The 25,283-nt window shown below is 44.7% G+C and overlaps 1 protein-coding gene across 1 annotated transcript in view; it reads left to right on the forward strand.

Moving 5' to 3' along the window:
• Nucleotides 1–12,336: 12,336 nt before the first annotated feature.
• Nucleotides 12,337–25,283, forward strand: part of ttll12 (tubulin tyrosine ligase-like family, member 12) — a 37,152-nt gene continuing 24,205 nt past the window's right edge. The window contains exons 1-4 of the mRNA XM_078416504.1: nt 12,337–12,481; nt 17,051–17,196; nt 18,824–19,022; nt 24,746–24,905. Coding sequence (XP_078272630.1) covers nt 12,359–12,481; nt 17,051–17,196; nt 18,824–19,022; nt 24,746–24,905 — 628 coding nt within the window. The 5' untranslated portion in view covers nt 12,337–12,358. The remainder of the gene's footprint in view (nt 12,482–17,050; nt 17,197–18,823; nt 19,023–24,745; nt 24,906–25,283) is intronic.

Consider the following 25,283-nt stretch of genomic DNA (forward strand, 5'->3'; position numbering starts at 1 on the left):
GCGCTCCGCTTTCCTCGCACACGCCAACCTTTTTGCTTATCTCTAATTAATTTGTTCCATTTGCCTTCTATATCGCTCATGTCCCTTTCCCCCGGCTCTCGGTCTGAAGAAGGGTCTGTAGGTTAATTGGCTGGGTAAATGTAAAAAAAATAAAAAATTGTCCCTAGTGGGTGTAGGATAGTGTTAATGTACGGGGATCGCTGGGCGGCACGGACTTGGTGGGCCGAAAAGGCCTGTTTCCGGCTATATATATATGATATGATATGACCCGAAACGTCACCTACTCCAGAGAGGATATCTGACCCGCTGAATTATTCCAACTCTTTGTGCCTATCTTAGGTTTGTTGGCTTCGGTAAAATTGTAAATAGTCCCTGGAGTGTGGGATAGTGCTAGTGTATGGTGTGATTGCTGGTCGGCGTGGACTCGATGGGCCAAAGGGCCTTCTTCCACACTGTATCTCCAAAGTCTAAAGTAAAGTCAAAGACAAACTGTACAACTGCACTAAAAAGAAAAGAAGGTACTTAATGACTAATAACTTGCACCCATGTGTTTTTTGAGGATTCAAGGCTATATATACACTAATTGACGGTATGAAAGGGAGTTCTGTGTCTACACATTTTTTTCACCGGAAAAAAAGTTGCAAGTGTTCCTGTTCAACTTTGTGTTGAATGAAACCGTCCCCCTGGCCAATTAAGCACTTCATTAGAAAGTGGGATCGCAAATGTAAATGTTGTCCTATTCTTCCTAATTAAGGACTCATTGTCCATTTAACCGGGGGTTGCAGAAGCAGGTGAAACCCCGGGTTTGTTTGCTCTGTTGGAATGGAAAATTGCATCGGGTCCCTTGTTTCAGTTCGAGCCCTTGCAGAGATCAGAAGGAGCCCGCCTGCCTCCCCTCGGTTTATTTTAACAAGTCTTGCAAGTTTCCCTGGTGAGTGTGTGTCTTGCCCGGACCCAATAACTCCGCCGCTGCAGTAATTGTATCCATATACACAAACATCTTTCCCTTCCGCCCGACCTTTCTACCTTCAACCTGATTGATTCTGGTCTCCGTTTGCACAGTTTCCGCGCACAGTTTTTTAAAATGCTTTCCATTAGTAAGTCAGTAACAGCTACGAAACTTGAAAGCGAAACCCAAGGTGCAGACGACGAAGACAGACACAAAATACTGGAGTAACTCAGTCGTTCTACAGTGCTTATTCACAAAATGCTGGAGTAACTCAGCAGTTCAGGCAGCATCTCAGGGGAGAAGGAATGGGTGACGTTTCGGGTCGAGACCCTTCTTCAGACTGAAGAAGGGTCTCGACCCGAAACGTCACCCATTCCTTCTCTCCTGAGATGCTGCCTGACCTGCTGAGTTACTCCAGCATTTTGTGAATAAATACCTTCGATTTGTACCAGCATCTGCAGTTATTTTCTTATACTACTTCGTTCTACAGTGCTTAATTTTTTCAAAAGCTCAAGAACTCGGCGGGTCAGGCAGCATCTCTGGAGAAGTGGAATAGGTGACGTTTCGGGTTGTAACCTTTCTTTTGTGCTCCAGGGGACTAATTGTTTCCTGATCCGCGTCCGCTTTGATGATTCGTTTTCAAACCTCGCCTTTCTTTATCTCTTGTGTCTCCCTCTCCCCTGACTCTCAGTCTGAAGAAGGGTCTCGACCCGATTCTTCTCTCCAGAGATGCTGCCTGACCAGCTGAGTCACTCCAGCACTTTGTCTGTCTTCAATGTGAACCAGCATCTGCAGTTCCTTCGGACACAACTAATTATTGATTTCAGAACGGGGAAGTAGATGGTGACCCGCTGAGTTACATAGAAACATAGCAAATAGGTGCAGGAGTAGGCCATTCGGCCCTTCGAGCCTGCACCGCCATTCAATATGATCATGGCTGATCATCCAGCTCAGTAACCTGTACCTGCCTTCTCTCCATACCCCCTGATCCCTTTAGCCACAAGGGCCACATCTAACTCCCTCTTAAATATAGCATCATTTTGTGTCTAACTTTAAACAAAAGCACTGAAGATACATATATTTATGCATTTAGTTATATTAAAAATATATATGCATTAATTTTTTTTAATGTGTATTTTAATATGCATTTTAATTTTTTTTAATGCATATATATTTTATTTATAGGACGAAAGAAGGGTCTGAAGTAGGGTCTCGACCCGAAACATCACCCATTCCTTCTCTCCAGAGATGCTGCCTGTCCAGCTGAGTTACCCCAGCATTTTATGTACAGTATATTTTTTAATTTAAAGAAAAAATTTAAATATGCATTAAAAAAATTAAATGCATGTTTTTTTGTTTTTTTTTTAAACGCCTCAATAATTAAAACCTGCATGTTTTCTTAACCAAACGTGGCCACTTTTCTGCACATCATTTAGCAGAAAAGATGTTTTAAAGACATTTAATTCCGGTGTACAAAACCTATTTATTAAACGCCGGTTCAAACGTGCGTAGCAACAAGCGTAAAAAGTAAGAAGGTGTTAATTTTAATTGCACGGCGTGTCCACAATACAGCCGGGGATGTGTACAGACCGGGTGAATAATACTGACTGAATGAATGAACGTTGAGTTAACATTGGTTTTCCCACGCTGGCCAGCAAGCCTCTTGTAACTGTTGAGATCGGGCGCCTCCTATCGATGGCGTTCAATGAAGTTACAGGTGGAACAAACACACAAACACACACAAAAACCATTGCATGCCCGATCGATCAAAGCTCCCAGAAATACAGAGACGGTTTTTTTTTGGGGGGGGGGGGGGGGGGGGGGGAGGGAGGAGAGAAAAAAAATCAGACATTGAGCGGATGAAAGAAAGATGTTTTAATCTGTTAGTCGAATTCCAGACGCACTGTGGAAACTATCATCATTTTGCAAGACCTAGCAGATGTTACCTTTCGACGACGCTTTGTCGTTTTTAAAATACACTTTTCCTTATTCATTGTCAGTTCTTCGGATCGGCAGCTGGCTTCTGGAATCGGGAAAAGAACCAAAGTTATCATTTTTGTTGCAAAACAGTCTACAATTTCAGCGCCTCGGTGAATTGTCAGTGGCATTTCAGCTAAGCTAATAACAAAATCAATATATATTTTAACCAAACCACAAAAATAAAAGCACGCGGTGTCAAATTCGGGTGGGCGTAGGTGCATGAGGAGTAACACTAGACAGTGCAACAACTTTGCAGAAAAAATAACATATCTTGTCAGATTATTAGGAAATTATTCAATTCCCAGCTGACATTTATTTAAAGCGTTGACTTCACAAAGACGGGTTTATTTTTTGTCTGGTGAATATTTAATGCTATTTATCATATTTCCTTGGGTCATGCCATTGCATTTCACATGATGAATGATTACAAAAATAAATGTTGTAATAACTTAATGTTATAATCATTTCTGTCCCAGGCACACATTATATAAATAGTATATATATGATATATATACTGTGTAGTATTATGTCGTGTAGTATCTATATATATATATATATATATATATATATATATATATATATATATATATATATATATATATATATATGTTTGTATATATATGTGTGTGTGTGCATAGAGAGAGCGCGAGACATATATATATGGAGAGAGCGAGACATATATATATATATATATATATATATATATATATATATATATATATACAAAGCTTCAATTCAGACATATATGTGTGTGTGTGTGTATATATATATATATGGAGAGAGAGCGAGATATATATATATATATACACACACACACACACATATATATATATATGTCTGAATTGAAGCTTTGTGTTAGGGTTGGGGTATCGCCACGTTAATGGGTCCCATCGTGACCGGTGCTTTCAGACCACATCATTACCCCCAAATACAAAGACAGAATGGCGCGATTGAAGCGTTCTCCAGGGGGGGAAAATAAGGCGTGAAAATCACAGAAACGTCTGCTCGCTTTAAAAAAAAAACGTGTGTGGATTTACTAAATGGGAGGCCACAGGAGGCCCCGGGACACACCGAGCTCCATTCATTAATCCCACAGTGTGGAGAAAAGCCCCATACAATCCTCTTCCCAATGACAGTATAATAAAACAAGGCAGAAGAGAGAGTGAGAGTGAGAGAGAGAGGGAGAGAGGGGTTTAATCCACTCTGCCGAGAAGATCAGTGGATCTGCGTTCTGAATGAAGGGCAGCGAACTGTTAAAATTGTTATTTACATTTCCAGCTGTTTAACTAGCAATTTGTCCATCTTAATAGCTCTTTAAGCTTTTAAACGGGGGAAACAGCCATTCTCATGATTCAGAAATGAAACCAGGGTTACTCTGTCTAACTGCGAAAATAATGGTTGGATATCTCATCCAAGCACGCCATCGCTGTCATCTATCGCTTCTCACAGACTCAAAGCTATTTTTATTTCTGGGGATTAATGTTATCAATGAATGGGTTTCACCTTGAGTTGTCAATACGGTTAAGATTCTTTGCAGAATCTCAAATCAAGTCATTTGAAGAATGAATTCGTCTAAATGTAGAATATTGGGGGGGAAATAGTTTTGATTGGGTTGTTTTTTTTAACAAATTGAGACCTGTACAAGATTAATGTAAACAAACACTTCTTTTTTTTGTGTGTTAACTGCGATATCAGTGAATCAGTGTAAGAACAAAGTTGGTTCTTGGTACCTTTTCATACCTCTAGTTTCCCTCTCCCCTGACGCTCAGTCTGAAGAAGGGTCTCGACCCGAAATGTCACCAATTCCTATTTCCAGAATTGCTGCCTGACCCGCTGAGTTACTCCAGCATTTTGTGTCTCCCTGTAGCCTACCAAGTCCACGCCGACCATCGATCACCCTCATACCTGTTTTATGTTACCCCAGTTTTGCAAACCTGCACATTAGTTGCAATTTACAGAAGGCAATTGACCTACAAATCTGCACATCTTGGCAATGCGGGAGGAAACCACAGCACCCAGAGAAAACCCATAGGGTCACGGGGAGAATGTACAAACACCGCACAGACAGCATCCTTAGTCAGGATTGAACCCAGGTCCCTGGTGCTGTAACTCTACTGCTGAGCCACCCTGCCGCCCAATCCAGCAAAACCTCCTCACATTTGTACTGTCTTGCTCTGATAGAACCTTGCATATCACGTGGTACTTTTGAAAACTGTGATAAACATCAAAGCACAGACTTCTCAAACTTTTCTTACTTTATCAAGCTACTAAAAATCTCAAGAAGTAATCATGAAACGTTGCTGGTGGTGATGTATGTGGAAACCTGACAATAACTTGGAGCGACGGTAGAGTTGCGACCTTACAGCGCCAGAGACCCGGGTTCGATCCTGACTACGGGTTCTGTTTGTACGGAGTTTGTACGTTCTCCCTGTGACCTGCATGGGTTTTCTCCGGGTGCTCCGGTTTCCTCCCGCACGCCACAGACGTACAGGTTTGTAGGTTATTTGGCTTGGTGTAATTGTAAATTGCCCCTAGGATGATAGGATAGTGTAGGTTAGTGTTAGTGTGCAGGAATGGCTGGTCATAGAAAAACATAGAAAATAGGTGCAGGAGGAGGCCATTCGGCCCTTCGAGCCAGCACCGCCATTCATTGTGATCATGGCTGACCGTCCCCAATCTGTAACCCGTGCCTGCCTTCTCCCCATATCCCTTGATTCCACTAGCCCCTAGAGCTCTATCTGACTTTCTCTCAAATCCATCCAGTGATTTGGCCTCCACTGCCCTCTGTGGCAGAGAATTCCACAAGTGGCAGAGAATTCCAAGTGGGCCGAAAGGTCTGTTTCCGGCTGTATCTCTAAACTGAACTAAACTTAGTAAGAGATTAATTAGTAGGAGACTAATCTGTTCCACTGACAAAGTGTTGGTGTATCTCAGTGTGAGTTATGATGTGATGGTTGACAGTCAGAATCTACTTCCCAAATACTGGAGGCATGGCTTTAAAGTGCGAGGGGCAAAGCTAAAGATGTGGTGGGCAAGTTTTTTTACACAGAAGGCGGTGCGGTGTGTGCCTGGAACTTGCTGCCAGAGGTGGTGGTTGAGGCAGATAGGTCAGTGGCATTTTACGAGGCATTTGGACAGGCACATGTAAAACTGAGGTGAGAAGGAACTTTTTCACCCAGAGAGTCGTGAACGTGGAATTCTCTGCCACAGAGGGCAGTGGAGGCCAAATCACTGGATGAATTTAAGAGAGGGTTAGATAGAGCTGTGGGGGCTAGTGGAATCAAGGGATATGGGGAGAAGTTGGGCACAGGTTACTGATTGTGGATGATCAGCCTTGATCACAATGAATGGCGGTGCTGGCTCGAAGGGCCGAATAGCCTCCTCCTGCACCTATTTTCTATGTTTCTATGTATACGCAGGGAATGGAGGGATATGGATTATGTACAAACAGATAAGAGTTGGTCTTTGCATTATGTTCAGCACGTGATTGTGGGCCGAAGGGCCTGTTTCTGTGCTGTACCATTCTATGTTCTATGTTCTACAATTGAAGTTAGGTCCGAAGAAGGGTCTCGACCCAAAATGTCACCTATTTCTTCTCTCCAGAGATGTTGCCTGCCCCGCTGAGTTACTCCAGTATTTTGTGTCTATCTTCGATGTAAACCAGCATCTGTAGTTCCCTCCTACACATTGAAGCTAGTATCTATTTTGCGGCTGTCCGCGCTGTGATGTGTGGCCGATGCGACATAGGTCTCTACTGGTTCGTAAAGGAACATTGAACAAATTATTAAGGCACAGAAATGGATTGGAAACCATTTGTAAAATCGATCTTTGATAGAACAATAAGATTCTCTCTGGGTTTTTTTTAGAGCATGTGGGCAACCTAGCAACTTGGCAGCTGATATAAACATGAAACGCTGGAGTAACTCAGCGGGTCTGGAGAGAAGGAATGGGTGACGTTTTGGGTCGAGACCCTTCTTCAGGCAGTCTGAAACGTCACCCATTCCTTCTCTCCAGAGATGCTGCCTGTCCCGCTGAGTTACTCCGGCATTTTGCGTCTATCTGTGGTGTAAACCAGCATCTGTAGTTCCTTCCTACACTTGACAGCTATTTCACCTTATTTGCACATCTGTTCCACAAGCTGTCGCCAGGGTGACCAGACACATGTCTGGCGTTTCAGCTGAACCCAAGTAATGACCAATGCATATTCTCCCCTTAAGAAAACGCTGCACACCTTCAAAGGACTTTCGGAGAATGGAAGCTCTTTTGTCCAGGGTTCTGGCATATATTGTGGCTCAATCAATTTGGGTGATGTGTGCATCAAATGGTTCATATGCAAATATCCTTTTAAGCATTTAGCCCTCGTTATAACCGAACGGTTAAATCTGTAGCTTCTATGTATAAATTTATGTCTTTTAATTAGTTTAAAGAATCATGAATCTGATCCCCTGGGCAAAAACGCAATAAACAAATGATACAATAGAGATCTGAGTGAATCCTTACAATGGAAAGAAACAGGATGTGCAGGAACAAGTGAATGAGTAGCAGCGAATTTTGAGATTCATACAATCTTTCCCACTTTGATGTTATCCTCAAGAGGAGACTGCGGGTGCCTCCTATTGAAATTAACCTTCACTTTGCACAATTACAAGAGAGCTCTGAAGCCGTGAGCTGAGTTTTTGTATCACGTTAACGCTAAAAACTGCACAAGAACTTCAAGAGAAAAACCAGCGTAGGAATTTAGCCTAATGTAGTTGGTTTTCACAATGTGCAACTGCAAATGCTTGCAGACCAGGCCGGTAACAAGCACATCCATTGAGTTTGTCCATTTAGACCGTTACAAATCGTTGCAAAAGTGAAAGAAATAGTTTTCTTGTAGTTTAGTTTTGATTAGTTTCGAGATACAGCACGTAAACGGGCCGTTCGGCCCACCAAGTCCGCGCCGACCAGCGATCCCCGCACACTAACACTATCCTACACACACTACGGACAATTTACAATTATACCAAGCCAATTAACCTACAAACCTCATGTGGGAGGAAACTGGAGGTCTCGGAGAACCGATTTCTGGTCACCCATTCCTTCTCCCCAGAGAAACCCCACGCAGGTCACGGGGAGAACGTACAAACACCGTACAGACAAGCACCCATAGTCAGGGTCAAACCCAGGTCTCTGGCGCTGTAAGGCAGCAACTCTACCATTGCGCCGCCCATGTAGAAGCATTCATATTACTTAGACATGATGGGGAAGCGCAGTGGTAGAGCTGCTACCCTGCAGCACAAGAGAGCCGGGTTCAATCCTGGCTGCAAATGCTGTCTGTGCAGAGTTTGCACGTTCTCCCTGTGACCATGTGGGATTTCCCCAGGTGCTCTGGTTTCCTCCCACACTCCAAAAACGTGCAGGTTTGTCGGTTAATTGGCTTCTGCAAATTGCACCCAGTGTGTTTGATAGGACTAGTGTACGGGTACTAGATCGATGGTCAGTGCAGACTCGATGAGCTGAAGAAGGGCCTGTTTCTACAATGAACCTCTAAACTAAACAAGGACTTGGAGTAACTCAACGAGTCAAGCGGACAGCTTGGATAGGTGATGTCTCGGGCTAGACTCTTCCCAGTCTGAAGAAGGGTCCCAACCTGAAACATCCCCTATCCATGTTCTCCAGAGATGCTGACTGACCCACTGAGTTGCTCCAGCACTTTGTGTCTATTGTAAGTGTAGGATTTAGTTGCGATCCAAAAGGCTGGTGGCAGCGCCCTCTGGTGACAGCAAGTGGATAGTGTGGCTCCTATTATCCACACATGGGATTAAACTGGGTGGAGTTGAAGGCTGCATCTTAGTTTAGCTTAGAGACACACCATGGAAACATGCCCTTCGGCCCACCAAGTCCAGGCCGACCATCGATCACCTCTTGCTATCCCACTTTCCCATCCACTCCCTACCCACTTGGTACAATTTTACAGAGGTCAATTAACCTATAATCAGTGGCACAGCGGTAGAGCTGCTGCCTTAGTGCCAGGGACCCTGGTCCGATCCTGACTAGTGCAGATCCTGACTGTGCAGTTTTGGTCTCCAAATTTGAGGAAGGATATTCTTGCTATTGAGGGCGTGCAGCGTAGGTTTACTAGGTTAATTCCCGGAATGGCGGGACTATCATATGTTGAAAGACTGGAGCGACTAGGCTTGTATACACTGGAATTTAGAAGGATGAGGGCGTGCAGCGTAGGTTTACTAGGTTAATTCCCGGAATGGCGGGACTATCATATGTTGAAAGACTGGAGCGACTAGGCTTGTATACACTGGAATTTAGAAGGATGAGAGGGGATCTTATCGAAACGTATAAGATTATTAAGGGGTTGGACACGTTAGAGGCAGGAAACATGTTCCTAATGTTGGGGGAGTCCAGAGCATTTTTCTTCAGTAGAGGCCAATTAACCTACAAACTCTCAAATCTTTGGGATGTTACCCCAGCTGCTATCAGACAACTGAACCATCCTACCGCAACTAGAGAGCAGTCCTGAACTACTATCTACCTCATTGGGGACCCTTGGACTATCTTTCAGCGGACTTTACTGGCTTTACCTTGCACTAAACGTTATTCCCTTATCAAGTATCTGAACACTATGGATGGCTCGAATGTAATCGTGTATTGTCTTTCCGCTGACTGTAGAAAGACTGGAGCGACTAGGCTTGTATACACTGGAATTTAGAAGGATGAGAGGAGAACTTATCGAAACGTATAAGATTATTAAGGGCTTGGACACGTTAAGAGGCAGGAAACATGTTCCCAATGTTGGGGGAGTCCAGAACCAGGGGCCACAGTTTAAGAATAAGGGGTAGGCCATTTAGAACGAAGATGAGGAAAATCGTTTTTCAGTCAGAGAGTTGTGAATCTGTGGAATTCTCTGCCTCAGAAGGCAGTGGAGGCCAATTCTCTGAATGCATTCAAGAGAGAGCTAGATAGAGCTCTTAAGGATAGCGGAGTCAGGGGGTATGGGGAGAAGGCAGGAACGGGGTACTGATTGAGAATGATCAGCCATGATCACATTGAATGGCGGTGCTGGCTCGAAGCGCCGAATGGCCTACTCCTGCACCTATTGTCTATTGTCTATTGTCTAGGGGTGCTGTTTGCACAGAGTTTGTACGTTCTCCCTGTGACCTACGTGGGTTTTCTCCGGGCGCTCCAGTTTTCTCCCACATCCCAAAGATGTGCAGATTAATTGGGCCTCTGTAAAATTGACCCTAAAGTTTGATGGGAAGAAGTGATTAGTGTTGGGATTTCTTGGGTGATGGAAATGCTGGAGGATAATGTGTTGGATGCGGAGGCTGGTGGGGTGAAAGGTGAGGGCCAGGGGAACTCTGCCCTTGTTGTGTCTGGGGGGGGGGGGGTGAGAGCAGAACTATGGGACTCTGAGGAGATACTTGTGAGGGCTTTATCCTTCACAGAAGGGGGAAACGCACATTCCCTAAAGAATAAGGGCATCTTGAATGTTACTCCAGCACTTTGTGCCTATCTTTGGTATAAACCAGCATCTGTAGTTCTTTGTTTCCACACGAGTTCTATGTTTCTCATCCACTTCTTACAGACCAGGGGCATTTTTCTTCAGCAGAGGCCAATTAACCTACAAACTCACAAATCTTTGGGATGTTACCCCAGCTGCTATCAGACAACTAAACCATCCTACAACAAACAAGAGAGCAGTCCTGAACTACTATCTACCTCATTGTGGATCCTTGGACTATCTTTTATCGGACTTTACTGGCTTTACCTTGCACTAAACGTTATTCCCATATCAAGTATCTGAACACTATGGATGGCTCGAATGTAATCGTGTATTGTCTTTCCGCTGACTGGTTGGCACGCGACAAAAGCTCTTCACTGTACCTCGGTACATGTGACAATAAACTAAACTCAAACTGTGGGTGGAAACCGGAACACCTGGAGGAAACCCATGTATTCACAGGGAGAACGTGCAAACTCCACACAGTTAACACCCGAGTTCAGGATCGAACCTGGGTCTCCTGGGCATTGTGAGATAACAGCTCTACCAGTTGTGCCACTGTTGGAGACGCTCTGTAGATTGAGTCTGAATAAGTGTCCCGACCCGAAACGTCACCTGTCCATTTTCTCCAGAGATGCTGCCTGACTCACTGAGTTACTCCAACATTTTGTGTCTATCTTTGACATCTGCATTTTCTTGTTAGTATGTTCTGTAGATTAGGTTGTATATATGAAGCAAATTTGTGCAAGAAGTGAATTACTTTACATTGGAACCGGTAAGCATCTACACAACAGCAACGGCTGGGTATCTGAAACTGTTGAGGTAAACGTTGATACAATGAACTGCAGATGCCGGTTTACAAATTGCTGGAATAACACAGCGGGTCAGGCAGCATCTCTGGAGATCATGGATATGTGGCGTTTTGGGTCGGGACACTTCTGCAGACTAGGAGTATGCAATGTAGCTTCAATGTGGCTAATTGTACAATTGCTATTCCTCCAGTTTATTCAAGTTCATTAATTAGATTTTTAGAATTAGAGATACTGCATGGAAACAGGCCCATCGGCCCACCGAGTCCGCGCCGCCCAGCGATCCCCGCACATTAACACTATTAACACTATCCTACACACACTAGGGACAATTTTTTCATTTACCCAGTCAATTAACCTACAAACCTGTACGCCTTTGGAGTGTGAGAGGAAACCGAAGATCTCGGAGAAAACCCACGCAGGTCACGGGGAGAAGGTACAAACTCCGTACAGACGGCGCCCATAGTCAGGATCGAACCTGAGTCTCTGGCGCTGCATTCGCTGTAAGGCAGCAACTCTACCGCTGCGCCCTTTAATTACATTTAAAAATTCCCTTCTTAGCAGAAACCGAGAAGCAATTGTTTTTTCACAAAGTGCTGGAGTAACTCAGCAGGTCAGGCAGCATCTCTGGAGAAAAGGAATGGGTGACATTTCAGGTCGGAACTTTTCCGAAGGTTCTCAGGAAAGGTTCCAACCTGAAATGTCTTCTATTCCATTTTTTCCAGAGATGCTGCCTGACCCGCTGAGTTACTCCAGCACTTTGTGTCAGAAAATAACTGCAGATGCCGGTACAAATCGAAGGTATTTATTTCACAAAATGCTGGATTAACTCAGCGGGTCAGGCAGCATCTCAGGGGAGAAGGAATGGGTGACGTTTTGGGTCGAGACCCTTCTTCAGCACTTTGTGTCTATCTTCAGTAACAAACCAGCATCTGCAGTTAACTTCCTGCAGCAGTTGTTTTTCAGTGGGCTTTTGGAACGAAGATGACTTTGCCTTGGATTGCTACAAGGAGAGCTATTTTCTGTCGGCCAAGATAATTTTCGAGTGGTGAAGACGTTGCCTTTAAGCGGAGGTGGGGCGTGGACGTTGCCTTTAATCGGCGGCGCGCACGGAGCGAGGTGAAGATGGAGCAGGGCCCGGAGCCGCCGCAGCTCCAGCTGTTTGCAGATGTGCACGGCGCGGCGCTGCGAGCCTCGGGGGTGCCCCTGCACTACTGGGAGAGGTTGCAACACAAGCTGGAGCAGGAGGTGGGTGCATTTCACGGTTTGCAGCGGGTGGAGGTCTGGCCGTGTTTGCAACGTTGCATTTCACGGTTTGCAGCGTTGCATGTGCATGTGGGTCTGGCCATATGTTTGCAACGTTGCATTTCACGGTTTGCAGCGGCTGTACCGTGCATTTGGATCTGGCCATGATGATGTGTTTGCAATGGCCATGATGGTGTGTTTGCAATGTTGCATTTCACGGTTTGCAGCGGCTTTACCTTTGCATCTGGCTCTGGCTGTGTGTTGCAATGTTGCATTTCACGGTTTGCAGCGGCTGCACCGTGGGCCGGGGTCTGACCATGTGTAGCAACAGTCTCAGAGAGGCTGCAGTGACCACTACCCGACTGGCGTTTCATCTGTGACTGTGTTAAATACAACCAGTATCCATAGGGTATATAGGCCAACAATGCAAGGGCCACAGCATAAGGGGGATACTGTCACTTTAAAGACCCACATGCAGATCAGAAGCATTAAAGGGCATGAGTGGTGAAAATTAAAATTACCCTGAATTGGTCATCAGTTAGAGAGTCATAGAGTCCTACAACTTGGAAACAGACCCTTTGGCCCAACTTGTCCACACCAGCCAACATGTCCCAGCTACACGAGTCCCACCTGCCTATATTTGGCCTATATCCCTCCAAACCTGTCATCCATGTACCTGTCCAAATGTCTTTTTAAATGTTGGGATAGTCCCTGCCTCAACTTCCACCTCTGGCAGCTCGTTCCATACACCCACCACCCTCTGTGTGGAAAAGGTTGCCCCACAAGTTCTGATTAAATCTTTCCCCTCTTACCCTTAAACCTTTGTCCTCTGATTCTTGATTTCCCTACATTTGGTAAATGGCCGTGCATTCATCCTATCTGTTGATCTATCCTATCATGATCTTAGACACCTCCATAACAGAACTTTTGGAGTTCGAGGTGAGATTGAATGGGAACAAAAAAGAGTTTACCAAGGTGTATGGGTTTAGCAGCAAATATAAGCAGGAACTTATGAAAAGTTCCCTAATGGGATATAATTATGGGGTAAAAACATTATTAACATATAACATATAACAACATATAACAACTACAGCATGGAAACAGGCCTGTCCGGCCCTACCAGTCCACGCCGACCATTCTCCCTGACCTAGTCTCATCTACCTGCACTCAGACCATAACCCTCCAATCCCCTCCTATCCATATACCTATCCAATTTACTCTTAAATAATAAAATCGAGCCAGCCTCCACCACTTCCACCGGAAGCCCATTCCATACAGCCACAACCCTCTGAGTAAAGAAGTTCCCCCTCATGTTACCCCTAAACCTTTGTCCCTCAATTCTGAAGCTATGTCCCCTTGTTGGAATCTTCCCCACTCTCAAAGGGAAAAGCCTACCCACGTCAACTCTGTCCGTCCCTCTCAAAATTTTAAAAACCTCTATCAAGTCCCCCCTCAACCTTCTACGCTCCAAAGAATAAAGACCCAACCTGTTCAACCTCTCTCTGTAGCCTAAGTGCTGAAACCCAGGCAACATTCTAGTAAATCTCCTCTGTACCCTCTCCATTTTGTCGACATCCTTCCTATAATTTGGCGACCAGAACTGCACACCATACTCCAGATTTGGCCTCACCAATGCCCTGTACAATTTCAACATTACATCCCAACTTCTATACTCGATGCTCTGATTTATAAAGGCAAGCATACCAAACGCCTTCTTCACCACCCTATCCACATGAGATTCCACCTTCAGGGAACAATGCACAGTTATTCCCAGATCCCTCTGTTCCACTGCATTCCTCAATTCCCTACCATTTACCCTGTACGTCCTATTTTGATTTGTCCTACCAAAATGCAGCACCTCACACTTATCAGCATTAAACTCCATCTGCCATCTTTCAGCCCACCCTTCCAAAAGGCCCAAGTCTCTCTGTAGACTTTGAAAATCTACCTCACTATCAACTACTCCACCTATCTTAGTATCATCTGCATATTTACTAATCCAATTTGCCACACCATCATCCAGATCATTAATGTAAATGACAAACAACAGTGGACCCAACACAGATCCTTGGGGCACTCCACTAGACACTGGCCTCCAACCTGACATACAATTGTCAACCGTTACCCTCTGGTATCTCCCATTCAGCCATTGTTGAATCCATCTTGCAACCTCACTATTAATACCCAACGATTTAACCTTCTTAATCAACCTTCCATGTGGAACCTTGTCAAATGCCTTACTGAAGTCCATATAGACAACATCCACAGCCTTGCCCTTATCAATTTCCCTGGTAACCTCTTCAAAAAATTCAAGAAGATTAGTCAAACATGACCTTCCAGGCACAAATCCATGTTGACTGTTTTTAATCAGGCCTTGATTATCCAAATAATTATATATATTGTCCCTAAGTATCTTTTCCATTAATTTTCCCACCACAGACGTCAAACTAATAGGTCTATAATTGCTAGGTTTACTTTTAGAACCTTTTTTAAACAAAGGCACAACATGCGCAATGCGCCAATCTTCCGGCACCATCCCTGTTTCTAATGACGTTTGAAATATTTCCGTCATAGCCCCTGCTATTTCTGCACTAACTTCCCTCAATGTCCTAGGGAATATCCTATCAGGACCTGGAGACTTATCCACTTTTATATTCTTCAAAAGTGTCCGTACCTCCTCTTCTTTAATCCTCCTAATTTCCATCACTACTCTACTTGTTTCGCTTACCTCACATAATTCAATATCCTTCTCCTCGGTAAATACCGAAGAAAAGAAATTGTTTAATATCTCCCCCATTTCTTCCGGCTCAGCACATAGCTGTCCACTCTGACTCTCTAATGGACCAATTTTATCCCTCACTATCCTTTTGCTATTGACATATCTGTAGAACCCCTTGGGGTTTACTTTTACATTACTTGCCAAAGCAGCCTCATATCTTTTTTTCGCTTTTCTAATTTCCTTTTTAAGATTCCTTTTACATTCTTTATATTCCTCAAGAACCTCATTTACTCCCTGCCGCTTATATTTATTGTATATCTCCCTCTTTTTCCGAACCAAGTGTCCAATTTCCCTGGAAAACCATGGCTCTTTCAAATTATTATTCTTTCCTTTCCACCGAACAGGGACATAAAGACTCTGTACTCTCAAAATGTCACCTTTAAATATCCTCCATTTCTCTATTATATCCTTTTCATAAAACAACAATTTCCATTTCACTCCTTTTAAATCCTTTCTCATCTCCTCAAAATTAGCCTTTCTCCAATCCAAAATCTCAACCCTTGGTCCAGATTTGACCTTCTCCATAATGATATTGAAACTAATGGCATTATGATCACTAGACCCAAAGTGCTCCTCAACACATACCTCCGTCACCTGACCCATCTCATTGTTTGGCTTTTGGGTTTTACTTGAGATTTTATGTTTAAAATAAATTTGTAACTACTTTGGTAAGTCTGGAAAGTTGTCGGCTGGAGCGGTGAATGTGGGAACATTTTGAGTAGAAACGCAGAACTGCAGATGCCGGTTTATACCAAAGATAGACACAAAGCGCTGGTGCAATTCAGTGTACAGGCAGCATCCATCTCTGGAGAAAAAGGAATAGGTGACGTTTTGAGTTGGGACCTTTCTTCAGTTGAAATGTCACCGATCCGTGTTCTCCACAGATGCAGCCTGACCTGTTGAGTCACTCCAGCACTTTGAGTCTATGGGATCATTTTGGAGTGCACCTTAATTGTTTAAGTATGGAGCAGATAATTAACTTTGAATTTGATCTGGACAAAACACAAACAGTGACTGCATCAGTTCATCAAACTCGGAGTAAATGTTGGAAAGGATTTGGAACATGGAACAGTACAGCGCAGGATCAGGCCCTTCGGCCCACAATGCCCTTGCTGAACATGATGCCAAGATATAACCACTCATCTTCCTGCACAAGATCCATATCCATGTAAAGCTTCTTAAACACCACTGTCTTAACTGTCCCCACTGTGGCAATGTGATCCAGGCACCTCCTCCCGTGCGTGTTTGGAAACCTAAAACTACCCCTGCACGTCACCTTTAAACGTTGCCCTTCTTGACCTCGGGTGCTGACCGTGTGGAGTTTGCACGTTCTCCCTGTGACCGCGTGGGTTTCCCTCCCTCTGGTTTCCTCCGACATCCTAAGACGTGCGTTTGTAGATTAATTGAACCTCTGTAAAATTGCCTCTAGTCTAGCGTGCAAGTGAGTGGATGTGAAAGTGGGATAACATAGATCTCGTGTGAACAGGTGATCGATGGTCAGCGTGGACTCGGTGGACTGAGGAAGGGTCCCGACCCGAAACGTCGCCCATTCCTTCTCTCCAAAGATGCTGCCTGTCCCGCTGAGTTACTCCAGCCTATTGTGTCTATCTTTGGTGGGCTGAAGGGCCTTTTTCCATGCTGTATCTCTAAACTAACCTAAACAAAACAAACAGATGCTACTTGACCCACTGAGTTCTTCCAGCAGTTCTTCCTGCGCGAGATCCCAGCATCTGCAGTCTCTTGCGCCTCCATTTTGCTGCAGTCTAAGCTGATGCGCTGTGCATTGCTTTCAGGTGTTCGATGCAGGAGATGCGTTTGGGATCATGCGAGTGGAGGACGAGGCCGATGAGGATGATTCCAAGGAGAAGGTGTCACTTGACCCCGTTTATAAAGTAATCGTCACCAAAGAAGATGGACTTCAGGCTGCAGATGCCAATAGGTAATGAACACCTCTGGTCCTATCTTTTGTGTCATAGAGTCACACAGCGTGGAAACAGACTCTTTGGCCCAACTTTGCCCACACATTAAGGGGTTGGACACTGTAGAGGCCGGAAACATGTTCCCAATGTTGGGGGAGTCCAGAACCAGGGGCCACTGTTTAAGAATAAGGGGTAGGCCATTTAAAATGGAGATGAGGAAAAACTTTTTCAGTCAGAGAGTTGTAAATCTATGGAATTCTCTGCCTCAGAAGGTAGTGGAGGCCAATTCTCTGAATGCATTCAAGAGAGAGCTAGATAGAGCTCTTAAGGATAGCGGAGTCAGGGGGTATGGGGAGAAGGCAGGAACGGGGTAGTGATTGAGAATGATCAGCCATGATCACATTGAATGGTGGTGCTGGCTCGAAGGGCCGAATGGCCTACTCCTGCACCTATTGTCTATTGACCAACATGTCCCATCTACACCCGTCCCACCTGCCTCTGTTTGGCCCACATCCCTCCAAACCTGTCCTATTCACCCACCTGCCCAATTGTTTCTTAAACGTTCCAATCGTCCCTGCCTCAACCATCTCCTCTGGCAGCGCGTTCCATACACCCATCACCCTCAGTGTTTTCACTAAACACTGCCCGTGCTGTGCGGCACGGTGGGGCAGCGGTAGAGTTGCTGCCTTACAGCGCCAGAGACCCGGGTTCCATCCCGACTAGTTGGCTGGCACGGACTCGATGGGCCGAAAGGCCTGTTTCCACACTCTAAAGCGGATGAAGTTTCTCAATGTTCATCCCTGGAACAGCCTGTTAATCATATGGCTCACGGCCATTTTGCATTGATGGGTCAAAGTTAATATTATATAATATATAGTAGTTAATGATTATAGGTAATATAATAATATTACAAATAATTCAGCCTGAAGAACTAAAGAATCGTCACCCATTCCTTCTCTCCAGAGATGCTACCTGTCCCGCTGAGTTACTCCAGCATTTTAGGTCGATCACGAATAACAAAAACTGAAACAAAAAAAAAGGTGACCATTCACAGACACTAATTATTTGCTAATATTGTGGTTTCAAAAGCTATTAGTCTCAATCCACACTCCAAAGACATACAAAGGTTTGTACAAATGCTAGAATTGTAAATTGTCCCAGTACGGTTTAGTTCATTGTCACGTGTACCAAGGTACAATGGAAAGCTATTGTTGCGTGCTAACCAGCCAGCGGAAAGACGATACACGATCACAATCAAGTTGTTCACAGAGTACAGATACACGATAAAGGGTATAATGTGAATGAATGTTACTGTAGGAATAGAGATTTAAAAGAGTGGAGCGATTATAATGGGCGATTGCAGATCCATTTCTGTGACTAGCAAACAGAGTTGCCTGGGTTGGGCACCATTCTGGATCATGTGTAGGACAGTGTTAGTGTGCGGGGGATCGCTGGTCGGTGCGGACTCGGGGCCCCAAGGGTCTGTTTCTGCGCTGTATCTCTAAACTCAACTCTGTGTGCATGCCCTGTTGGGCTGCTGCAGGTAAGTATTTCATCGTTCTGTGTTTCGGGGCATACGACAATAAAACGCTCTTGATGTTTTGTAGAAGAGAAAAACTCTCTGATTGACGTGTTCCTGCCTTACAGCATTTTCTTGATAGACCACGCTTGGACCTACCGCATGGACCAAGCCCGTCAGCAGCTGTGGGATACCCCTGGCCTGCTACACCGGATGGCCAACCTCACTGGGGTTGGATTCCATGGGGAGGTGCCAGACGATGACACCATTGACATTGTGTTTGCCGACTTGTGGGCCTTCAGCCACACCTATAAGCTGGCGCAGGGGGTAAGAGAAATGTGATTTAAAAACACAAATTGACACCAATTTTTAAAAATCATACAATGCCCAATTGAGGCTGCGTCATTGAATTTCCACAGAATGAGTTCTTTATTGAGAGTAGATTTAATTTAATTTTCACCCAGTCCACAGACAACAATGGCCCGATTCCTTTATCATCGTTACTTTTTTTTTTGTTGCATATCTTTCATTCATTTGTTTTATATCACCACCTTAATCAGCAATCAGCAGCAGTAGCAGCAATCAGCAGCAGCAATCAGCAGCAGCAATCAGCAGCAGCAATCAGCAATCAGCAGCAGCAATCAGCAATCAGCAGCAGCAATCAGCAATCAGCAGCAGCAATCAGCAATCAGCAGCAGCAATCAGCAGCAGTAGCAGCAATCATCAACAGTAGCAGCAATCAGCAGCAATCGCAGCAGCAGCACCAAGCTGTGTTGCTTGGGAAGTATTGTGTGGGGATTGTGTGGGGATAGTAAGGAGTAAGACCTGTGTGATCTCCCGGACAAGTTTCGATCGCCTAGCTTGGGGTCGGAGAGGAATTTCCCGGATTTTTTTCCCCAAATTGGCCTGGGTTTTTAATCCGGTTTTTCGCCTCTCCCAGGAGATCACTCAGTTCTTTTGGGTGGGCGGTTGGAGCAGCGGCCAGGCGGTAGGTTTAGTAACCGAGCACGGGGCTTTGTTTGGGGAGTATGAGTGCCAGGGCAGTTTATTGTTCTGGGTGTCGGATGTGGGGAATCTGGGAGTCTGATAGTCTTCCAGACATCCACATCTGCGCCAGGTGCGACGAGATGGGGCTCCTAAGGGACCGTATTAGGAACCTGGAGCGGCAGATTGATGACCTCCGTCTGGTCAGGGAGAGTGAGGAGGTTATAGATAGGAGTTACAGAGAGGTGGTCACTCCAAGACCACGGGAGGTAGACAAGTGGGTCACGGTTAGGGGGGGGCAAGGAGCAGAGGCAGGGACTAGAGAGTACCCCGGTGGCTGTACCCCTTGGAAATAAGTACTCCTGTTTAAGTACTGTTGGGGGGAACAGCCTACCTGGGGGCAGCGACGGTGCACGGGCCTCTGGCAAGGAGTCCGGCCCTGTTGCTCAGAAGGGTAGGGAAAGGAAGAGGAGAGCGATAGTAATAGGGGACTCTATAGTGAGGGGGTCAGATAGGCGTTTCTGTGGACGCAGTCGGGAGACCCGGATGGTGGTTTGCCTCCCTGGTGCCGGTGTCCGGGATATGTCTGAGCGTGTCCAGGATATCCTGAAAGGGGAGGGAGAGGAGCCAGAGGTCGTGGTACATATAGGTACCAACAATATAGGTAGGATAAGGGAAGAGGCCTTGAAAGGAGAATTTAGGGGGTTAGGAAGAGAGTTAAAAAAAAGGACTTCCAAAGCAATAATCTCAGGCTTACTGCCTGTGCCACGCGATAGTGAGAATAGGAATGGAGTGAGGTGGAGGATAAATACGTGGCTGAGGAACTGGTGCAGGGAGCAGGGATTCAAGTTTCTGGATCATTGGGACCTCTTCTGGGGGAAATATGACCTATACAAAAAGGACGGGTTGCATCTGAACCTGAGAGGAACCAATATCCTGGCGGGGAGATTTGCTAAGGTAATTGCGGAGACTTTAAACTAGTACGGTTGGGGGGAGGGACTCAAACACAGATAGCTAATAGGCAGTGTGTGAGGCAGGAGGCAGAAAAGGGAAACACTCAGACCCAATATGTAGGAGAGAAAGAAGGGAAAAGAAATAAACTGAGAATAAGAAATGATGGGTCCCTTAAATGTGTATATTTTAATGCTAGGAGCATTGTAAGAAAGGTGGATGAGCTTAGAGCCTGGATTGACATCTGGAAGTATGATGTTGTGGCGATCAGTGAAACATGGTTGCAGGAGGGTTGCGATTGGCAATTAAATATTCCAGGATTTCATTGTTTCAGATGTGATAGAATCGGAGGGGCAAGAGATGGGGGTGTTGCATTGCTTGTCAGGGAGGATATCACAGCAGTGCTTTGGCAGGACAGACTAGAAGGCTCGATTAGGGAGGCTGTTTGGGTGGAACTCAGAAATGAGAAAGTTTTAGCAACACTTATAGGGGTGTATTATAGACCGCCAAATAGGGAATGAGAATTGGAAGAGCAAATATGTAAGGAGATAGCAGATATTAGTAGTAAGCACAGAGTAGTGATTGTGGGTGATTTCAATTTTCCGTACATAGACTGGGAATCACATTCTGTTAAAGGACTGGATGGTTTGGAGTTTGTAAAATGTGTGCAGGATAGTTTTTTGCAGCAATACGTAGAGGTACCTACCAGAGAAGGGGCAGTGTTGGACCTCCTGTTGGGAAATGAGACGGGTCAGGTGACGGAGGTATGTGTTGAGGAGCACTTTGGGTCTAGTGATCACAATGCCATTAGTTTCAATATAATTATGGAGAAGGTCAAATCTGGACCAAGGGTTGAGATTTTGGATTGGAGAAAGGCTAATTTTGAGGAGATGAGAAAGGATTTAAAAGGAGTGAAATGGGACTTTTTGTTTTATGAAAAGGATATAATAGAGAAATGGAGGATATTTAAAGGTGAAATTTTGAGAGTACAGAGTCTTTATGTCCCTGTTCGGTGGAAAGGAAAGAATAATAATTTGAAAGAGCCGTGGTTTTCCAGGGAAATTGGACACTTGGTTCGGAAAAAGAGGGAGATATACAATAAATATAAGCGGCAGGGAGTAAAAGAGGTTATTGAGGAATATAAAGAATGTAAAATGAATCTTAAGAAGGAAATTAGAAAAGCGAAAAAAAGATATGAGGCTGCTTTGGCAAGTAATGTAAAAGTAAACCCCAAGGGGTTCTACAGATATGTCGATAGCAAAAGGATAGCGAGGGATAAAATTGGTCCATTAGAGAGTCAGAGTGGACAGCTATGTGCTGAGCCGGAAGAAAAGGGGGGAGATATTAAACAATTTCTTTTCTTCGGTATTCACCGAGGAGAAGGATATTGAATTATGTGAGGTAAGCGAAACAAGTAGAGTAGTGATGGAAATTATGAGGATTAAAGAAGAGGAGGTACGGACACTTTTAAAAAATATAAAAGTGGATAAGTCTCCAGGTCCTGATAGGATATTCCCTAGGACATTGAGGGAAGTTAGTGCAGAAATATCATATCATATCATATATATACAGCCGGAAACAGGCCTTTTCGGCCCACCAAGTCCGTGCCGCCCAGCGATCCCTGTACATTAACACTATCCTACACCCACTAGGGACAATTTTTACATTTACCCAGCCAATTAACCTACATACCTATAGCAGGGGCTATGACGGAAATATTTCAAACATCATTAGAAACGGGGATGGTGCCGGAAGATTGGCGCATTGCGCATGTTGTGCCTTTGTTTAAAAAAGGTTCTAAAAGTAAACCTAGCAATTATAGACCTGTTAGTTTGACGTCTGTGGTGGGAAAATTAATGGAAAAGATACTTAGGGACAATATATATAATTATTTGGATAAACAAGGCCTGATTAGAAACAGTCAACATGGATTTGTGCCTGGAAGGTCATGTTTGACTAATCTTCTTGAATTTTTTGAAGAGGTTACCAGGGAAATTGATAAGGGCAAGGCTGTGGATGTTGTCTATATGGGCTTCAGTAAGGCATTTGACAAGGTTCCACATGGAAGGTTGATTAAGAAGGTTAAATCGTTGGGTATTAATAGTGAGGTTGCAAGATGGATTCAACATGGCTGAATGGGAGATACCAGAGGGTAATGGTTGACAATTGTATGTCAGGTTGGAGGCCAGTGTCTAGTGGAGTACCCCAAGGATCTGTGTTGGGTCCACTGTTGTTTGTCATTTACATTAATGATCTGGATGATGGTGTGGCAAATTGGATTAGTAAATATGCAGATGATACTAAGATAGGTGGTGTAGTTAATAATGAAGTAGAGTTTCAAAGTCTACAGAGAGATTTGGGCCTTTTGGAAGGGTGGGCTGAAAGATGGCAGATGGAGTTTAATGCTGATAAGTGTGAGGTGCTGCATTTTGGTAGGACAAATCAAAATAGGACGTACAGGGTAAATGGTAGGGAATTGAGGAATGCAGTGGAACAGAGGGATCTGGGAATAACTGTGCATTGTTCCCTGAAGGTGGAATCTCATGTGGATAGGGTGGTGAAGAAGGCGTTTGGTATGCTTGCCTTTATAAATCAGAGCATCGAATATAGAAGTTGGGATGTAATGTTAAAATTGTACAAGGCATTGGTGAGGCCGAATCTGGAGTATGGTGTGCAGTTCTGGTCGGCAAATTATAGGAAGGATGTCGACAAAATGGAGAGGGTACAGAGGAGATTTACTAGAATGTTGCCTGGGTTTCAGCACTTAAGCTACAGAGAGAGGTTGAACAGGTTGGGTCTTTATTCTTTGGAGCGTAGAAGGTTGAGGGGGGACTTGATAGAGGTTTTTTAAATTTTAAGAGGGACGGACAGAGTTGACGTGGGTAGGCTTTTCCCTTTGAGAGTGGGGAAGATTCCAACAAGGGGACATAGCTTCAGAATCCAAAGTTTAGGGGTAACATGAGGGGTAACTTCTTTACTCAGAGGGTGGTGGCTGTATGGAATGGGCTTCCGGTGGAAGTGGTGGAGGCAGGCTCGATTTTATTATTTAAGAGTAAATTGGATAGGTATATGGATAAGAGGGGATTGGAGGGTTATGGTCTGAGAGCAGGTAGATGAGACTAGGTCAGGGAGAGTGGTCGGCATGGACTGGTAGGGCCGAACGGGCCTGTTTCTGTGCTGTAGTTGTTATATGGTTATATGGTTAATCTCTCGTTTCCCTTTTCCCTGACTCTCAGTCTGAGGAAGGGTCTCAACCTGAAATGTCACCCATTCCTTCTCTCCAGGGATGCTGCCTGTCCTGCTGAGTTACTCCAACTTTTTGTGTCCACATAGACTTAATTTATTATTGTCACATGCACCGTGGTACAGTGTAAAGCTTTTGTTGTTGTGTACTACCCAGTCAGCGATCAGATTGTACACAATTACAATCGTGTCGTCCACAGTGTACAAGATGCAGGATAAAGGGAATGACGTTTAGTGCAAGATAAAGTATGTTTGGTTCCTGGGGGATTTGAATATCCCTCCGAACCTGTCCTATTCATGTACCTGTCTAACTGTTTCTTAAACGTTGAGGTAGTGCCAGCCTCAACTACCTGCTCTGGCAGCTCATTCCACACACCCACCACCCTTTGTGTGAAAAGGTTACCCTGTCAGACTCCTTTTTAAAATCTTTTCCCCTTCACCTTAAACCTGTCCTCAATTCACCAACTCTGGGCAAGAGACTCTGTGCATCTACCCAATCTATTATGAAGATAGACACAAAAAGCTGTAGTAACTCAGCGGGATCGGCAGCATCTCTGGAGAGAAGGAATGGGTGACATTTCGGGTCAAGACCAGATCTGTTCCTCTGATGATTTTCGACACCTCTATAAGATCACCCCTCGTCCTCCTGCACTCCGGGGAATAGAGTCCTGGCCTGCTTGACCTCTCCCGATTGGTCTGACTCTCCAACCCTGGCAACATCCTCGTAAAATTCAACTGTTTAGCCCCTGGGGTCGTGCAAGACTGAGCGTCGGAGGTGAGGGAGGGAGGGAGGGGATGGTGAACATGCAGGATTGCCTGTGGATTATTACAAGATGCAGCAAGCTCACCACAGTCCTTGCCTCCTTCCACAGACGGCGGAAGAGCAGGTGCCGATTTGGTACGTGATGGACGAGTTTGCGTCTCAAATCCGTCACTCGGACGAACCCACGTTCCGAGTCGTTCCTTTCTTTTATGGGCCGGCACAGGTGGCCTTCTCTCTGCTGTGGCCCCAGCGCAACCTCGATCACGGCGGTGAGTGGAAATCATCACCGTTATTTCTTTAAAATATTATCCTTTAAAATATTTTGCTGTTCGTCTTTAGGCTGGATGGATGGGGTTGCAAATTATATTAACTCAACACAATCTGCATCTTCCGTTGTTGGGAGTCCTAAATGAAAGACTTAGCACTTAGTCCCAAACAGAAGACTTAGTACGTAGTCCCAAACAGAAGACTTAGTTCTTAGTCCCAAACAGAAGACTTAGTTCTTAGTCCCAAACAGAAGACTTAGTATTTAGTCCCAAACAGAAGACTTAGTATTTAGTCCCAAACAGAAGACTTAGTACTTATTCCCAAACAGAAGACTTAGTACGTAGTCCTAAACAGTAGACTTAGTAGGTAGTCCCAAACAG

The sequence above is a fragment of the Rhinoraja longicauda genome, chromosome 20 (assembly GCF_053455715.1).
Source record: "Rhinoraja longicauda isolate Sanriku21f chromosome 20, sRhiLon1.1, whole genome shotgun sequence".
Lineage (NCBI taxonomy): Eukaryota > Metazoa > Chordata > Chondrichthyes > Rajiformes > Arhynchobatidae > Rhinoraja > Rhinoraja longicauda.